Source organism: Bombina bombina, chromosome 11 (assembly GCF_027579735.1).
Source record: "Bombina bombina isolate aBomBom1 chromosome 11, aBomBom1.pri, whole genome shotgun sequence".
Lineage (NCBI taxonomy): Eukaryota > Metazoa > Chordata > Amphibia > Anura > Bombinatoridae > Bombina > Bombina bombina.
In genome coordinates this window covers 77,530,790-77,549,117 of record NC_069509.1, presented here as the reverse complement: position 1 = coordinate 77,549,117, position 18,328 = coordinate 77,530,790, and the positions used below count along the sequence as shown (strand labels likewise).

General features: G+C 36.8%; 1 protein-coding gene across 1 annotated transcript in view; it reads left to right on the top strand.

Moving 5' to 3' along the window:
• The first annotated feature begins 4,907 nt into the window (after positions 1 to 4,907).
• LOC128641680 (folliculin-like) overlaps positions 4,908 to 18,328 on the top strand; it is a 42,873-nt gene continuing 29,452 nt past the window's right edge. The window contains exons 1-3 of the mRNA XM_053694213.1: positions 4,908 to 4,952; positions 8,988 to 9,025; positions 10,932 to 11,248. Of these exons, the coding sequence (XP_053550188.1) occupies positions 11,000 to 11,248 (249 nt within the window). The 5' untranslated portion in view covers positions 4,908 to 4,952; positions 8,988 to 9,025; positions 10,932 to 10,999. The remainder of the gene's footprint in view (positions 4,953 to 8,987; positions 9,026 to 10,931; positions 11,249 to 18,328) is intronic.

Below are 18,328 nucleotides of genomic sequence, written 5' to 3'. Positions count from 1 at the left end.
GCTTCGATTGATCAGATTTGCAAAGCAGCAACTTGGTCCTCTTTGCATACTTTTACTAAATTCTACCATTTTGATGTATTTTCTTCTTCTGAAGCAGTTTTTGGTAGAAAAGTACTTCAGGCAGCGGTTTCAGTTTGAATCTTCTGCTTATGTTTTTCATTAAACTTTATTTTGGGTGTGGATTATTTTCAGCAGGAATTGGCTGTCTTTATTTTATCCCTCCCTCTCTAGTGACTCTTGTGTGGAAAGATCCACATCTTGGGTAATCATTATCCCATACGTCACTAGCTCATGGACTCTTGCTAATTACATGAAAGAAAACATAATTTATGTAAGAACTTACCTGATAAATTCATTTCTTTCATATTAGCAAGAGTCCATGAGGCCCGCCCTTTTTTTGTGGTGGTTATGATTTTTGTATAAAGCACAATTATTCCAATTCCTTATTTTATATGCTTTTGCACTTTTTTATCACCCCACTTCTTGGCTATTCGTTAAACTGAATTGTGGGTGTGGTGAGGGGTGTATTTATAGGCATTTTGAGGTTTGGGAAACTTTGCCCCTCCTGGTAGGAATGTATATCCCATACGTCACTAGCTCATGGACTCTTGCTAATATGAAAGAAATGAATTTATCAGGTAAGTTCTTACATAAATTATGTTTTTTGAACAATAAACATTTTGGTGTAGACCGTCCTTTTAATGTCCCTTTTTTATGGAACAATATAGGTGTCTATACAAAAACAAAATATAGCATAAAAAAAATGTAATTTGGAGTCATTTAGTCATTTCCAACTTACAAAATATTTTCATATAACATTATGTTCCTCAATATAAAGCTATAATAATTTAATATTTTATCTTTTTAGAGATGAGATTAAAGGGACATTAAACACTTTGAGATGGCAATATAAAATTATAAATTGTATGTATAAAAAGATGTCTGCAGTATACTTTCATTATTTATTTTGTCTCTTTTTCCTGTTATTCCATTCTGAAATTGTGAGCTCTTCAGTTCCTGTTAAAAATGGAGGTGCAGAACACTTATATTCCACACAGCTATTGACTGCACACTCTATTTACAACATGGCGGCTCCCATTGTTTTATAGACACTAAAACTTTACACTTATTTTGTCAATAATTAAACCGCTAATGAAACTTTAAAAAATACATCCACATGCTATTTTCTGATAATCTTTTCTTTGAATGCATCAATCTATCTTGCATTTCTTTAGTGTTTAATGTCCATTTAATTACCAATGCCATACCCTGTAAGACGATGGTCGTTAAGCCCTTAAGGATCTGCCGTGATCTTACTAACAGTAGCGAGATTGATGCACTATGTGTCCCTCTCTGCATTGGGTAGCGGTGGTGACGATTGTTGGTGGTGTGGGAGGGTTAGCAGGGAGGCGGCTCATTGTTGGAGGGGGGTGGGACCGCTACACTACAGAAATGAATCAATGCAGGGAGGGAGAGGTGGGTCCTACAGTGGAGGGGGGAATATAGGGTAGGGACAGCTACACTACAGAAAAAAAGTTTGTATTTATTAAATGAAAAGGAATTTTTGGCAGACAGCGGAAATTAGAGGGGCAGGGTTAGAGAGCTTTGTGAGAGGGAGATGGGAAGGTTAAGGGATAATCATACACTGAAGAAAATAATAATTAAAAAAATGTCAAAACTGCATACTGACAGACTGTCTGCCAGTACCTAAGATGGGGTAACCAGTGGGAGGGTGAAGGAAGGAAGAGAGCTGTTTGGGAGGGATCAGGTGGTTGGAAGTGTCAGCTGGGAAGGTAATATCTACACTAAAGCTAAAATTAACCTTACAAGCTACCTGATTAACCCCTTCACGACTGGGAATAATATGTGTGATGTGTAGCTGCTTTTAATTACTAAAAAGCAATGTCTGCTATTTCTGAACAAAGGGGATACCAGAGAAGCTGTTACAACCTTTTGTGCCATGATTCCACAAGTTTGTGAAAAAGTTAACTATTTTTTGTATTTGATCGCATTTGCCGGTGAAATGATGGGATGAAATATACCAAAATGGGCCTAGATCAATTCTTTGGGTTGTCTACTAAAAAAATAATAATATAGTTCTGCTGATAGGTAAATAAAAATAAAAAACAGGGCTCTATTTCTGTTTAAATGGAGTGATGGCAAACATGTTCTGGTCTTTTGGGGAAGTTTTAGTCTGAAATGCCCGGTTTTAAAAAACATAACATTTATTTGGGCTCAAACTTCTCAACCATCCCTGATCTTGTGAGATTGCCATTGGGTGGGAGGTCTGTCTGCTGTCCTTTCCACGCTTTCGGCTTTCCGCTGTCCTTTCCACGCTTCCAGCTGTCCTGGTTTCTATGGAATGCTCCAGCTATGTCCTTAGCATGACCGGACTTTGCCAAACTCAAACCATAACACACCAGCATATTGCAATTTTGGGAGATATGCTCAGATTTATCTTGTTATGCCTATCCTTTTCCTTCTATGCTTTAATCCCTTGTGCCAATCGGATGTAGATCTGCATCATGTAGTACATAGCCCATCGTACCGCATAACATAGATCAACGTCTGAACTTCAGGCAGCCCATGCAGTCTCAGTTGTCAAGTGACAACCGAGACTGGCTATTCCTGGGCTGTAGGCATCTGTCTGCATATGGTAACAGTGATTGGTGCTTCATTACAATATGAAAGCAGATTGCCCGTCGTTACACTGCCTGTAATGACCATACGTTGGTGCCGGTGGAAGGGAAGGCATACTAGCGGCGGAAGAGGAGGAGGGATCCTACACTACAGAAAACATTTTTTGAAGGGATGGGATGTTACACTACAGAAAAGGGGGGAATTAGAATGGAGGCTCTACATATTGATTTTGGGGAGAGGGGAGTACCCTACACTACAGAAAAAACAAAACAAATAAAATAAAACATTAAAATAAAAATGGTTACTGGCAGACAGCTGCCAGTTCCTAAGATGGCCACTAGTAGGAGGGTAAGAGAGCTGTTTGGGAGGGATCAAGGGGCTGGGAGGGCTGAGGAGGGATCTCTACACGTCTGAAAAAATTAAATAATAATAAAAAAAAAAAAACACAAAAAAAAAACTGTCTGCAAGTAGCTAAGATGGTGGTGAGGAATGTGCGGGCAAGAGAGCTGTTTGAGAGGGAGGCAGGTGGGAGGGTAATCCCAAAGTTACGATACTAGTACCACCTAATTAACCCCTTCACTGATGGGAATTTCATTAATGTGGTGCGCAGTTGCAATTAGCGGCCTTCTAATTACCAAAAAGCAATGGCAAAGCTATTCAGGTCTTCTGCTATTTCTGAACAAAAAGGGGTTCCCAGAGAAGCTTTTACAACCATTTGCATTATGACTGCACACGTGGTATGTCAATAATTTCAGTGAGAAACAGTTTGTGAAAAGGTTAGCGATTTTTTTTCATATGATCACATTTGGCGGTTGAAATAGTGGCATGAAATATATATATATATATATATATATATATATACCAAAATGGGCCTAAATCATTGACTTAGGTTGTCTACTTTAAATAAATATATTGTTTTGATAGGTAAATAAAAAAGGCTCTGTTTAAATTGAGTGATAGCAAAAATGCTAACAATGCTATGGTATTTTGAGCAAGTTTTTCTCTAGAATGAATGGTACTAAAGGGGTTAAAACTGCCAATGGCATGAGGGCATTTCAAATGAATACGGGGAACAAAAAGATGACATGTTGTGAAACTCAGCAACATATTACCTATTTCCCTGTTACTGTGGTAATACTGCTTTCTGATCTATCGGTGTATCACTATATTCACAATAGGAGGTTCCCCCTATTCTTTTTACTCACCATTATTGAAAGTGATTATATATATATGAATGTGATAATGAAACCCAAGATTTTTCTTTCATGATTCAGATTGATCATACAATTTGAAACAACTTTCCAATTTGCTTCCATTATGAAATTTGCTTTGTTCTTTTGTTATCCTTTGTTGAAAAAAAAGGGGTGAAAGCTCAGGCGTGTGCACGTGCCTGCAGCACAATATGACAGTAGTTTTGCAAAAATTTTATAGATTAGGAAGAGCGCTAGATGGAAGCACTATTTCCTGGCAAATAATGTTCCAGACATATGCATGCTACCCATCTAGAGATCTCTTCAACAAAGAATAACATGAGAACAAAGCAAAGTTGATAATAGAAGTAAACTAGAAACTGTTTTAAAATTGTATTCTGTACCTGAATAAAATAAACATTTTGGGTTTCATGTCCCTTTAACCAGCACATGGCCATTTCCAGATGATATCATTGTGTATTATGTTTTCTGCGGTTACTAGTTTGAGGCCATTTGTCTTGCTAAAGATTAGGAGTTTGTAGCTCTGTATAACTTTTCAAATCATCTAATAACCAGACCCATTCGTTTAACAAAATTGCACTTCTGTTCTTTTCAAATGAGGGATATCATCATTATACATTCGATTAACCCTGGCAACTTCCTTTTTAACCCTTTAGCTGCTTAGAGAGTGCTGGCAGTCATTACTCAGCAAACCCATTTACTCACATAATGTAGCTAAAAGGTTAAACCATTATGAAAATAAAGCAAAAGGAGACCTTGGACTAACATTCCAGGACTGACACATTGCATGATGCATGTCTGTGAGTAATCACGTGCTCTCTGCTGACCTCATTCTCTCGGTCTTAGGCTTTGGGGATCAAACCATCCCGCTCTATTTAGGGGTATGATATGTGACAGCCTTTTTCTATCACGTTGACTCAATACACCGAGTTTAAAGTGCTGTACCCCAAATATCTATATCTCTAAATTATAAAAAATAATATGCGCTGAGCTTAATGTACATAATCGTCTGCCCCCCCCAAGCTGTTACGGTTAGATGGTATCGCCCTGTGAGCACGAAGCTTGTGATTGTCATGTGATGTAAACATGGCGACTTGTCAGGTGGGTTGTGTTGTGAGTTTGTTTAGTAGCGAATTAATACAGCAAATTAATATCTTTTTAGATCTATTGATCATAAGCAAAGTGACAGCGAAGTTAAACTAATTTGTTCCGTACTTTTATTTTTAACAGTGTGATCTGGTTCAGCGTTAGACAGATATATTCTGCTAGAATATTATATGATGCACTAATATCCCAGTAATTAGACCTAAATCATCTGGATTTATGTTTGTTACATTTTTATTTGTGCTATAATACAATAGATTTTGACTATTAAGATTATTTAAAGGGATACTAACCCCTTATTTTTTCTTTCATGATTCAGATAGAGCATGCAATTTTAAGCAACTTTCTAATTTAATCCTATTATCAATTTTTCTTTGTTCTCATGTTATCTTGATTTGAAAAAGCAGTAATAAAAGGTTAGGAGCGTCCCATTTTTAGTTCAGCACCTTGGTAGAGCTTGCTGATTGGTTTGCTACATTTATCCACAAATCAGCAAGTGCTACCCATGTGCTGAACAAAAAATGGTCTGTCTCTAAAGCTTACAGTACTGCTTTTTCAAATCAAGATAGCATGAGAACAAAGAAAAAATGATAATAGGAGTAAATTAGAAAGGTGCTTAAAATCTCATGCTCTATCTGAATCATGAAATAAAAAATTTGGGTTTAGTATCCCTTTAAAGCACAGTGACTATATAGTTGTTCTATTTTAGAGTTTGTTACAGGAGCCACAGAACACTGTTGGTAATACTGGTGCTACTATGCAACTTACATTGTTGTTTATAATAATAATAATAATTAATAATAACAACATTATTATTAAGAATAAATGTTATTATTTACATTATTATGTTTGTTTTTTAAGCTCTGCTGTATTCTAATGAATGATACAATATATTGCAGTTGGACAATGTTAGGCATTGCAAGTTAATGCAGAAACAAGAGCTCCTGTTTAGTAATAGATTATATCAGTGATAGTAACATGTTTGTGGAATATGTCAGCAGGAGTATTGCAAAATAGGAGGTTTCAACCCCCAAATCTTGCTCTCCTATTGTTCATTGAGAAAAATATAATCACTGAGATATTCTGATTATTGAGTTCACTCTTTAGTCCTATTCTCGGTAAAGGTGTAGTTTAGCGTCCCAAATTGGAAAGGTACCACATCCCACCGTGGGGGGGGGGGGGGAACCATGGATAGGTTCCCAGTGGTGGTTGGGGCGCACGGGAACGATATTGGAAAAGAGTGATCTATTCCATGGTTCCACTTTCTGAAGTAATTCCCACAGGAAAGTGAACGTTTCTGAAATTCCCACAGTAAAAATATAATATTTTTAGGTAAATGTGGAGTTGATTGCTCTTTTCCAATATTGTTCCCTGGCACCGCAACTGCCGCTGGAAACCTATCCATGCCCCCCCAATGGTGGGATGCAGTACCTTCCGAATTTGGGACGCTAAACTACACCTTTACCAATTTTCCTTAGAAAGTGCAGGATGGAGTAATAGTCTAGAACTCTAACATAAGGTTCTACCTGAAATATAAATAATTTGCAGATATCCATTTCTATTTAAAACTACCCAACATTTACAAGATCTGGTATTCTTTGTTGAAGAGCAGCGTTCTCCCCAGGACCTTTGTAATGTGTGCCCCACCCAGCTAAAATTAAGCCATTTATGTTAAATTATGCAATTCATTTGTGCTTTGGATAGCAGAAAATGTTATAATATTAGAAAGTATTACCCTGCACCCACATGGCTACTTTATAATGCCACCCGGCTGACATTTTCTGTGAACAATGAATATATTTTGTCTGATCAATTTTGTAATTATTTACAATAAAAAAATGACCATGATTTTTCTGTAGCCTGTATTGAGTAACATTTAAAGCGACATTAAACACCTCAAGATATTAATACTTTAATTATTTATTTTGTTCTCTTTTCTGTAATTTAATTCTGAATATTGTGGGCTTTCTAATTCATGTTAAACATGGAAGTGCAGACACAGCTATATTCTACACAGTCATTGGTTGCACACTCTAGTAAGCCATTTATAACCATTCCTAATTGGACTCAGCAGAAAAGGTAACCTAAATTATAATATAGCAGCGCAAACTGCTTTATGGACATTAAAAGGACAGTAAAGTCAGAATTAAACATTCATGATTTAGATAGAGCATTCCATTTTAAAGGGACAGTATAGTTGAACATAAACTTTCATGATTCAGATAGGACATGTAATTTTAAACACCTTTCCAATTTACTTTTATCATCAATTTTGCTTTGTTCTCTTGGTATTCTTAGTTGAAAGCTAAACCTAGGTAGGCTCATATGCTAATGTCTTAGCCCTTGAAGGCCGCCTCTTATCTAAATGCATTTTGACAGTTTTTCACAACTAGAGGGCGTTAGTTTATGTGCGCCATATAGATAACATTGTGCTCACGCACGTGGAGTTCCTATGAGCCAGCACTGATTGGCTAAAATGCAAGTCTGCCAAAAGAACATAAATAAGGGGGCAGTCTGCAGAGGATTAGATACAAGATAATCACAGAGGTAAAAAGTGTATAAATATAACTGTTTTGGTTATGCAAAACTGGGGAATGGGTAATAAAGGGATTATCTATCTTTTTAAACAATAAAAATTCTGGTGTAGACCGTTTCTTTAAACAACCTTCCAATTTACTTCTGTTATCAAATTTGCTTTGTTCTTTTGGTATCTTTTATTGAAGAGTAAAACTAGGCAGGATCCTAAGAGCTCAGGAGTGTGCACGTGTCTTTAGTTCTCTATGGCTGTTTTGCAACTCTGTATAACAAAGCTACAAACAATGTTGCAAGACACTGCTGCCATAGAGTACTAAAGACGTGCACACTCCTGAGCTCTTATGATCCTACCTAGTTTTACTCTTCAATAAAAGATACCAAGAGAACAAAGCACATTTGATAACATAAGTAAATGTGAAGGTTGTTTAAAATCGCATGCTCTATCTGAATCATGAGTTTAATTTTGACTTTACCGTCCCTTTAATTATAATTTGAGCTGTAAACATTGAAACATTTTAATATTAGCTGATTTTTCTTTCATGATTCAGATAGAGCATGCAATTTTAAGCAACTTTCTAATTTACTCCTATTATCAATTTTTCTTTGTTTTCTTGTTATCTTTATTTGAAAAAGCAGGAACATAAAGCTTACAAGCCGGCCCATCTTTGGTTCAGCACTTGGGCAGCGCTTGCTGATTGGTGGCTAAATCTCTGAACGCTATCCAGATGCTGAACCAAAAACGGGCCGGCTCCTAAGCTTACATTCCTGCTTTTTCAAATAAAGATACCAAGAGAACGACGAAAAATTGATAATAGGAGTAAATTGGTTGCTTAAAATTGCTGCTCTATCTGAATCATGAAAGAAAAAAATTGGGTTCAGTGTCCCTATAAAAGCACCTGGGGGGATTTGTTTTAAATCTTTCTGTAAATTTTGCTAAGCTTTAAAGGGACATGGAACCCACATTTTTTCTTTCATGATTTAGGAAGAGAATGCAATTTTAAACATCTTTCTAATTTACTTCTATTATCTAATTTGTTTTATTCTCTTGATATTCTTTGCTGAAAAGCATATCTAGATATACTCAGTAGCTGCTGATTGGTTGCTGCACATAGAAGCCTCGTGTGATTGGCTCTCCCATGTGCATTGCTTTTTCTTCAACTAAGGATATCTAAAAAATGAAGCAAAATAAATAATAGAAGTAAATTGTAATGTTGTTTAAATTTGTATGTTCTATCTTTATCATGAAAGAAAGATTTTGGGTTTAGTGGCCCTTTAAATGGAGATTTCCAGATTAGTGATTTAAAAATTGATTAATAAAAACTTCCAGCACTATGGAATTTACAAATGAACAATAATAATAATAATGATCATATTATAAAATGGTCAGACTTTCATAGATTTTCTTTTTTAGCATTTCTATAAACATTTCTAAGAGAATTTGTCATCAATCTACAGCTTTGTTGAAACCTAATTCTGTTTGTTTTTGTTTTGTTACAGGAGTTGGTCGTACGTCACTTTTAACAGCATTGTATAAAGTTAGTGTTTTTTCTTCTTCTGAGTGATCTGAATATATGCATTCAAATTCAATAGAATGGTTTGTATAATTAGAATGTACATTTTATTTAAAGTGATAGTAAATCCTAGTGTTTGTGAAACGCTAGGATTTACCAGTGGAACAAATAAAGGGGACTTTCAGTCATGAAGTATAAACATTCTTCATTCTGAAAGTTCCTTTATTTGTCTGTAGCATTCCCGGGCTGAGCTCCTCAGGCAGCCCACAGCAGAACGCTATTTTTCAGTGAGGTGAGGTTTCCACCTCATAGCCAATAGCAGTGCGGGCCAGCTGGCATTATGCCGGATAGCTTGCACGCTATTGGCTAAAATCACCTCAGTGATAAAAAAGCGTTCTGCTGTGGGCGTCCTGAAGCGCCCAGCACAGTGAACTCTGCAGACAAATAAAGGAAATTTCAGCATTAAGTATTTTATACTTAATGACTGAAAGTCCCCTTTGTTTGCTGCACTGGTAACGTTTCACAAACGCTAGGATTAGCTATCACTTTAGGAATGTAAATAAATTCTGTCTTTTGTGTAGAAAATATAAAGCGTTTATCCCTCTCTCCCTGGAGACGCCAATAAGTAATATCTGTATCTTAGGTTCTATCTTAGGTTGTCAAGTGCATTGTTCCCTTTAAAGTTCATTAGAGAATGGATTTAGGAACCAGTCCCCAGTTTGTAATATAACATTTCTAAGGCCTTTATAGTGATAACATTACATGCTCTAATTTCTTAAAGTATGTATTTTTATCACTAGCGATGCTGCAGAGCATTGCTGGTCCAAAGTAGAAACTGACAGTGATCCAATCAGCAGCACTAGTTGCACAGCTGGGTCATGTGACTTGCGCTGCCATTGGCAGTTTCTGCTCAGGACCAGCAGTACCCTGCAGGCTCCCAGTGTCGCTATTGATAAAATGACATACTCATTAGAGAATGTCATTTTACCTCTATAATGGCCCTTTAATATACAATTCTAAGCAAGCATTTTTTAACTAGTGTGTTACAATATGGGGAAAATGCACATTTAGGTGATCTCCCACAAACAGGCGTGTGTGTGGGAATATAGCATTAATTAATGTCTATGTTTTTTTAATATTAATATATAAAATGTTAGGAACCATAATTAAGATTCTAACAGCCAATCAGGAACATGTATTCCACCAGTGTTTTGAAGGATGTATTCCTATACTCCTACTAAAACCTTTTAATTTGCGCTAACTTAGTTTAAAGGGATATTACGCAGTATTAAATTGTAATATAAAATGTTTAATGATATGTTATTAAAAAAAAAAAAACTTTCATTATTTATTTTGTTCCCCTTTCCTGTAATTAAACTCTGAAAATTGTTTAATATCCCTTTAAAACATTTATTTTGCTTACATTTTCTTAGTCTTGATTGAGCATGCTTCAGTTATCTAATGTGCTTTGTTTTCTTTGTATCCTTTGTTGGAGAGGAAACCTGGGTGGGCTTATAGGACCTCAGGAGCGTGCACGTATCTTTAGCACTCTATCACAGCAGTGTTTGTAGCAGCATTATATTTAATTTTGACTTTATTTTTTTCCTTTAAAGGGAAATACAAGTGGAAAAAGAAAATGTTCTGTTATATAATGTTATTGCATTAATACATAGTTAAACTTAGCTTCAGAGCAATAATGCACTACTGGGAGCTAGCTGAACACATTTGGTGAATCAATATCGAGAGGCATATTGTTTGAAGCCTCCAATCACCAGTTAGCTCTTAATAGTACATTACTACTCCTGAGCTTACCTAGGTGTGTGTTTTCAACAAAGGAAACCAGAGAAGATTGTCAGTGGGAGTTATTTCTAGGATGTCTGTGCGTATATGTGGAAGTGATGTTATTAACTACTTACATTTCTTCTTGCAGTGCTGATAAGGGGATGAAGTTGCTTGTGCACATTCATTGGCATTAAGCTCTGCCCTTCAGCTCTCATTATGAATGCCATAGTGGCCCTCTGCCACTTCTGTGAACTGCATGGGCCCCGCACCCTGTTCTGTACAGAGGCTTTGCACTCTCCACTCCCCCAAGGAGCAAGCAGTGGGGACAGCATGGGACAGGGAGACCCTGAGGAAGAAGAGGAGATGGGGATACAAATGAGCAGCAGGATCAGGTCACATAGCCCTGCAGAAGGAGCCAGTTCAGACTCCAACAGCCCCAGGCCCAAGAAGTCTGATATGTGTGAGGCAAGTAGAATCTATCTATCTATCTATCTATCTATCTATATATATCTTAAATGGCTTTTCAAGGGATATGTCCCTGGACTGTTAAACAATGCAAATATTGTTAACAAAATGATAGATTAAATGCTTTTAAAATATTTATTTTGTAAGCAAATCATTTGCAGTGCAGTGATCTAACAAACCATTGGGGAAAATGACAGTACAGTGTCCCTTTTAAATAGGACATTTTAGTCTTATTTTCTTTTGATGGCTACACAGCCCCACTATAATGTATACACTAAATTCACCTTATGTGTAACCGAACCCTTTCTTGACTGTACTTATTTGTCTACAAACAAGTAAAAATGTAAATCACACGATCGTTCATGCGATCTTGTGATTTCAATGATGGGATTGTGTCAGGGGTGTGTGGCTATGACGCTAGGCACGCCCTCCAGCCCGCGATCCCAGTTAGGAAGCCGTTATGGCTTCAATACAGCCAAACGGCTGGGATGTTCCATGCCGTCCTAATGGTGCTAAAGCCCAGCACAGTTAGGACGGCATGAAACAGGAAGAAGTTAAAAAGAATCGTGCTGGTAGGGTTGTACATACTGTGCATACGAGGATATCGGCTTCTTGTTCTGCATAGATTGCCACTGGTATTATTCAATCAAACACTGCAATTCTACAAAAGGTACATTTTCAAATGTTTTGGGGGGAGGGGGTTGTTATTGTATTTATTATGCAGGGGGCATATAGTCTCAGAACCAACGGTGCCCCTTTAAGTATTTGATATTTTGTGAAGTGTTCTTTGTTCTATTTGTATCCTTTGTTGAAGGGCATAGCTAGATAGGCTCTTGTATTGAGCGCTATATGGCAGCAGTGATAGGAACAATGTATAAATAAATATGTCTACATATGTATTTATGTGTGTGTATATATATATATATATATATATATATATATATATATATGTCTGAATATACATATATACACATATAGTAGCATAGAAGATAAGGTTGAAAAAAAGACAGAAGTCCATCGAGTTCAACCTATAAAGAAATGTATTAAAATTGTTGCAGACACTGCTGCCATATAGTGATAATGATACATGCACACTCCTGAGTCTTCTTAGATATGCTCTTCAAGGAAGGATAGCAAAAGAACAAATTAAATTTAAGTTACATAAACTAGAAAGTTATATAAAATGGCATGCTCTCTCTGAATGACAGAAGTTTAAAGGCAGTAAATATATAGATATTTTTATATAAAATGTTTCATTATTTATTTTCTCCCTTTTTTTTCTTTTTTTTTCTTTTTTAAACTGACTTTATTGACATAATTTGCATAATACAGTGTGGGAGACGCAGCTCCATCAGAGCACAATAACAACGTCAGTATTGTTTTACTTATTAATATAAGATTAAACGTAAGAAGAACCAAAATGCCTTCCCTTTTTTCATAAATTAAACGTAAGATTTTCTATGCAGGGAGGAAGGAAAAAAGGGGGGAGAAGAAATATTTAAGAGAAAAAAAAGGGGGAGAAAGAAAAGAGAGGGCTGCTCATATGCTCAAGAGTTGACGACCTTCCTTGGTCGTGTTTTATTATCACTAAAATTAGTGAGATTTGTGGCATCTATATGCGTGCTGCTCAGTAATGGTTTTGGTCTATAGGGGTTTACTCATGTTATCTAGGCTATATCTGGTTACATACTAAGTATTTGAGGGCATTAGGATGTTGCGGCTTCCTATCTATGGGTGTTTATATTTGAGGTGATTTTCCCATGTATTTAACATTTCTGCGTACACATCCATCTTGTCATTTTTCATATAATAGTATTCCTCTAGTTCTAATAATTCTGAGACTCTATGAGACCACATTTCTAGAGTTGGGGTGGTTTTGCAGTTCCAGTTCCTGGCTATTAAAACTTTTATGCTATTTGTCATAACACAGAATAGTTTTTTATAGGGTTTGTACTTGATTTTTGGGGGTTTGCATAACAACCAAATCAATGGGTCTAAGGGAAATTGGGTGTCCGAGATTGATTCTATTTCTGTTATAATTAGTCTCCACAAGGTTTGGATTGAGTTGCACCACCACCACATATGAGCCATGTTACTGCCTCTGTGGCCACATCTCCAACACTGGTCTGATCTGTGTCGGAATAAGCGGTGAAGTTTCTTAGGGGTAAGATACCACCGGTGTAAGATTTTTAAATTAATTTCCACCACAGAAAGTGATATTGATGTTTTTGTTATGTTTTGGAATCATTGCGCTCGTTTGAGGTAGGATGATCATTCCCAGGTCATCTTCCAAGTTCTCGAGATATTGTGCTATATAACCAGGTGGGTTTGTGGTTAATAGTTTATATATCAATGAAAGGGTATGAGTGATTGGCGGTGTGCGAATACATAGAGATTCGAAGTAAGAGGCCTGACCATGTTTCTGCTTTGTTCATGTTGCGAGACAAACCGATGCACTCTATAATAATTAAACCAACTGTGGAAATAGGTATAGCCCTTATCCAAAAGGTCTGTCTGAGGGAGGATCCGTTCTTTTGATGTTATCATATGAATACAGAGATCACGTACAGTTGTGTCTGTTGCGCTTATTATGGTGTGGTGTCCTATTGTAAATTGCCCATTTTCGATGAGCGAAGTGAGAGGGGATGGTTTTGATGAGATCATTGTGTTTTTGGACAGGATGTGATCCCAAACAGTGAATGTTTCTATTATAAGTGGGGAACTATTTGCTAACTTATGTTTCAAGTTCTCCATGCTCCAGCACAGTCTTCCCAGGTGTGGAATGTCTGACATTGAGTGTTCTAATTGTACCCATCTTTTATGTTTGTAGTGTATATACCAATCAACTATTCTTTGTAAAAAAATTGCTTGTCTATATAGTGTGATATTAGGGATACCCAACCCTCCCTGAAGTTTGGGCTTTTGCATTATATTAGTATTGATTCTAGGAGGTTTTCTATTCCATACAAAATCGCTGAAGCCTTCTGTATGCTTGAAATGTATTTTGTGGGTAGTGGAATTGGTAATGATTGTAGAATGTATAACAGTATTTGAAATATATTCATTTTGAGAACATTAATTTTACCTGACCATGATATTCTTTTGGACAACCAAGAAGAGAGATCTCGAATAATAGTTTTCTTGATCAATTCGTAATTCTTTTTAAAGGTTTCATCTATTGTTGTAGCTAAATCTATACCTAGGTAATGGAGTGTATGTTTGCACCATGTAAAAGCAGTCATTCTTTTTACTCTAAGGAGGGTGGGTTTGCCTAAGTTAATATTCAGAACTTCGGATTTATCCGAGTTAATCTTAAAGTTAGATAGTGAGTGGAATAAATGGAATTCTTGTGGTAGTGGTAGGATAGAAGATTCTGGGTCGGAAAGTGAGAATAAGATGTCGTCTGCAAACAGAAAGAGGACATACGAATGTGGCTCTGCCTGTAATCCTTTTATGTGAGGGTTCTGCTTTATTCTGGTCGCAGTGGTTTCAATGACGCATGCAAACAACAGAGGGGAAAGAGGGCAACCCTGACGGGTGCCATTGGTTATAGTAAAGGATGTAGACAGAGTTCCATTTATTAATAATTTAGCGTTAAGATGGGAATAAAGAGCAAATATTCTATTTAACATAATAGGGCCAAATCCCATAGACTCCAATGTGGAACGTAAAAACTTCCAGTCAACACGGTCAAATGCCTTCTCTGCTTCAATAGACAGTAAAATACACGGGATTTCTTTGTCTTGTGCCAAATGTATGAGATTTAAGGCCCTGACCGTGTTGTCATTAGCTTCCCTCTTTGGAATGAATCCCACTTGGTCCTGATGGATTATATATGGCAAAGTACAGTTCATACGGTTTGCTAATACTTTTGTGAAAATTTTAATGTCTGAGTTTAGAAGGGAGATTGGTCTATAGTGCGATGGGTGGTCTAAAGGTTTGTTAGGTTTTGGCAGCAAACTGATATGGGCTTCTAGTAAACTGGGGGAGAATGATTTAGATTTATCAATATAGTTAAAAAAGTGTGTAAGTTGGGGTATTAATTCGTCTTGAAATGTTTGTAATATCTGTTACTAAATCCATCAGGACCCGGGGCCTTGCCAGTCGGGATGTCCTTTATGACCAATTTAATTTCTTTTGGTGTTATGGGTTTCTCTAGATACTCTTTTTGGTGCGAGGGAATCTGGAGAAGGTGGGGAGAGGATAGGTATGTGGTTATTGCTGTTGTTTTATTGTCTTGTTCTGAGGGTGTTAAGCTGACTGGGTCATTTTAAGTTATATCATTTTTGATAATAGTCTCTGAAGGTTCTTGCTATGGCTTTTGAAGAGAAATGTTCTTTATTATGGTCATCTTTAATGCGTAAGATATATGATTTGAATGTTTTTTGTTTTAAGTATTGTGCTAGAGATCTGCCTGATTTGTTACGTCCCATAATGTGATTGTTGCAGTCGCAAGGTTTGTCTTTTGTGTTCCTTGTAATAGGATGCTAAGTGTTGTCGCTCTGATTGCAGGATAGCTAGTATTGAGTGGTCAGAGGGAGATTGTTTATGACATTGTTCCAGGGATTCAATATTAGCAAGTAAAGACGCTAAATATGTGCGGGTTTTTTTTTATTATGCCAATTAATTCCCCCCTTATTACGCACTTATGTGCTTCCCATATATTTAATTGGGAAAGGATTTCGAGATTTGATGTGACACAGAGGTGTCTGATAGTAAATGATCATCTAACCGCCATATGAAATCTTGAAGCGGTTTAGTTGGCCAAGTTAATGTACCTAAGACCGAGGCATGGTCAGACCAGGTGAGAGGGGTTATTTGTGCAGAGTGAAATAATGATAGGCCTGTGACGTCAGTAAAAATGTAATCAATTCTGGTATATATTTTATGGGGGTATGAATAGAAGATATAATCTCTTTTCTCTGGATGGAAGACCCTCCAGAGGTCATGGACAACCAGTATGTTAAGGTAAGTATTGATCTAGTTGATATGCGAATTTGGGATTGAGGAGTGCATAGACGAACAGTCTAGGTGAGGGTTTAAGGGTATATTCAGATCTCCACAGAGCACCAGAATACCATTTTGATGTTCTAGAATTAAATTAGTAACAGTTTTAATAAAGTTGGATTGTTTGTAATTTGGAGAGTACATAGAAACTAATGTAACTGGGCGGCCGTAAAGCAGGCCTATTAAAATTATATATCTACCCTCTCTATCCTTAATAGTTTTGAGGGTTGTGAATGGGACGTTTTTTCCGAATCAAGATCCTGACTCCTTGTTTCTTAGATTTGGGATGGGAGGCATAATAGCATGTTCCAAAATTAATAGTAAATGTTAAAGGTTCTCTATGTTTAATAAAATGGGTCTCTTGGACAAATACTATGTCTGTTTTATGTCTAATGAAGTATCTTAAAGCTTGAGATCTTTTAGCTGGGATATTAAGCCCTTTGGTGTTTATTGTCTGAATCCTTATGGAGTCTAGTGGTTTATGTGATTGTTGAGAGTTAGCCATGGGTGGGTAAATAAGTGAATACTATTAACTTTAGCAACTTGTAATTTGCCCTGATTAGATGCGTTGAAGTATATTTTTGTGGTGTAGCGGGAGTGAGCAGGTAGAGCAGCAAGGAGGGGGGGAGGGTAACAAGAGTAAAACATTTAGTAAATAATAAAAACATTAAATTAGTCAAGAGTGACTTTCGTGAGGACACGTTTCTCACTCTATAGTCCATATGATCCATGAAAAGGTTGGGCAAAAGAAGTTTGGGTATTTATGCCCGGCAATACCTGTATAAATTGGTTAAATTCACCAATGATTTATTCTGTTATATAAGTAGAAGTTCAACATTTTTATCTGATTAACTCTCCACTCTCTTGGTTAATGTAAGTGAAATACTCACCAGTGGCCGCAGCTCCCCGCCAGGGGGACCAGGACCCCCCCCATCTAGTATGAGTAACATCATCGCTAAGCATAACCTGTATTAATGAGGATGGACAAATATGGCTTGGCCTGTGTCTTTGAGAGCGATCAAACATGCAATAAACCAGAAACAATTAACAATTAGGGAGAAAGTAAGAAACAAGTAAAAACATACAAAACATGTAAAAAAAAACATATAAAAATGGTAACTTTATGTAACTTCGGTTCCCTGGTGTTACTCAGAGCATATCAGACTTTAAAAATATATTTTATATTTATGCCATATTTGCCACTGTTTACGTAGTGAGCTTAGTCTGGTAGAATTTGTAATATTTAGGCACCAGTGAGTATTTGTTTGATATACTAAACGGTACTTTGGTCCCTTACATTTAAGTAGGTGCTATATATCCTCTGAGAGACGTTGATTCAGTGTAATATTTTAAGCTATCGGTTGACCGACACTGAATGTAACTAGAATATTAGAAGCATGTAGGGCTATGTCTCTCGGACCTTATTGTAAGTTTTTAACTATTCTCAGATCTTGAAAGTGTAGGAATAGTGTCTATCATCATCCTAGAGCCGTATCATACAGTAACATATATAACTTAGTATATAAACAGTGTGTATATGACCTGTTTTCATCTAGGCAACTGCTTTTACAAGCAAACGGGTAACACAAATTAATTTAAGCATCTCTTCATGTTATCTGAGAGTTTTTCGGTCTCCTCCTGGACACAGGAGTCCATTGTGGATCTGGTTGCTTTTGATGAGCCTTGATGATCTGTTGTGGGTGTCTTGTTCCTGTTGTTGAGGGTGCTGAAAGTTCAGACTGAGACCCTTAGATAGGGCCTCAAGATCTTCCGGATTTTTATATATCAAGGTTTTTCCATCTCTGTTGACTAGGAGACTAAACGGAAATCACCATCTGTATCTTATTTTGTTTTCTTGTAGGATAGTGGTTATGAATTTTAGAGAGCGTCTCTTATCAATTGTTGTGGGGCATAAGTCCTGGAAGATTTGGAGGGTATGTTCTTGGAATGTTACAGAACCTTGTGATCTTGCTTGTTTCCAAACAGCTTCCTTGTGTCCCTATGTCCCTATGTCCCGAGATAGGCTTTCTGGTTTAGGTCTTGGGCATAAAGCTCTGTGAGCTCTCTCCAGAG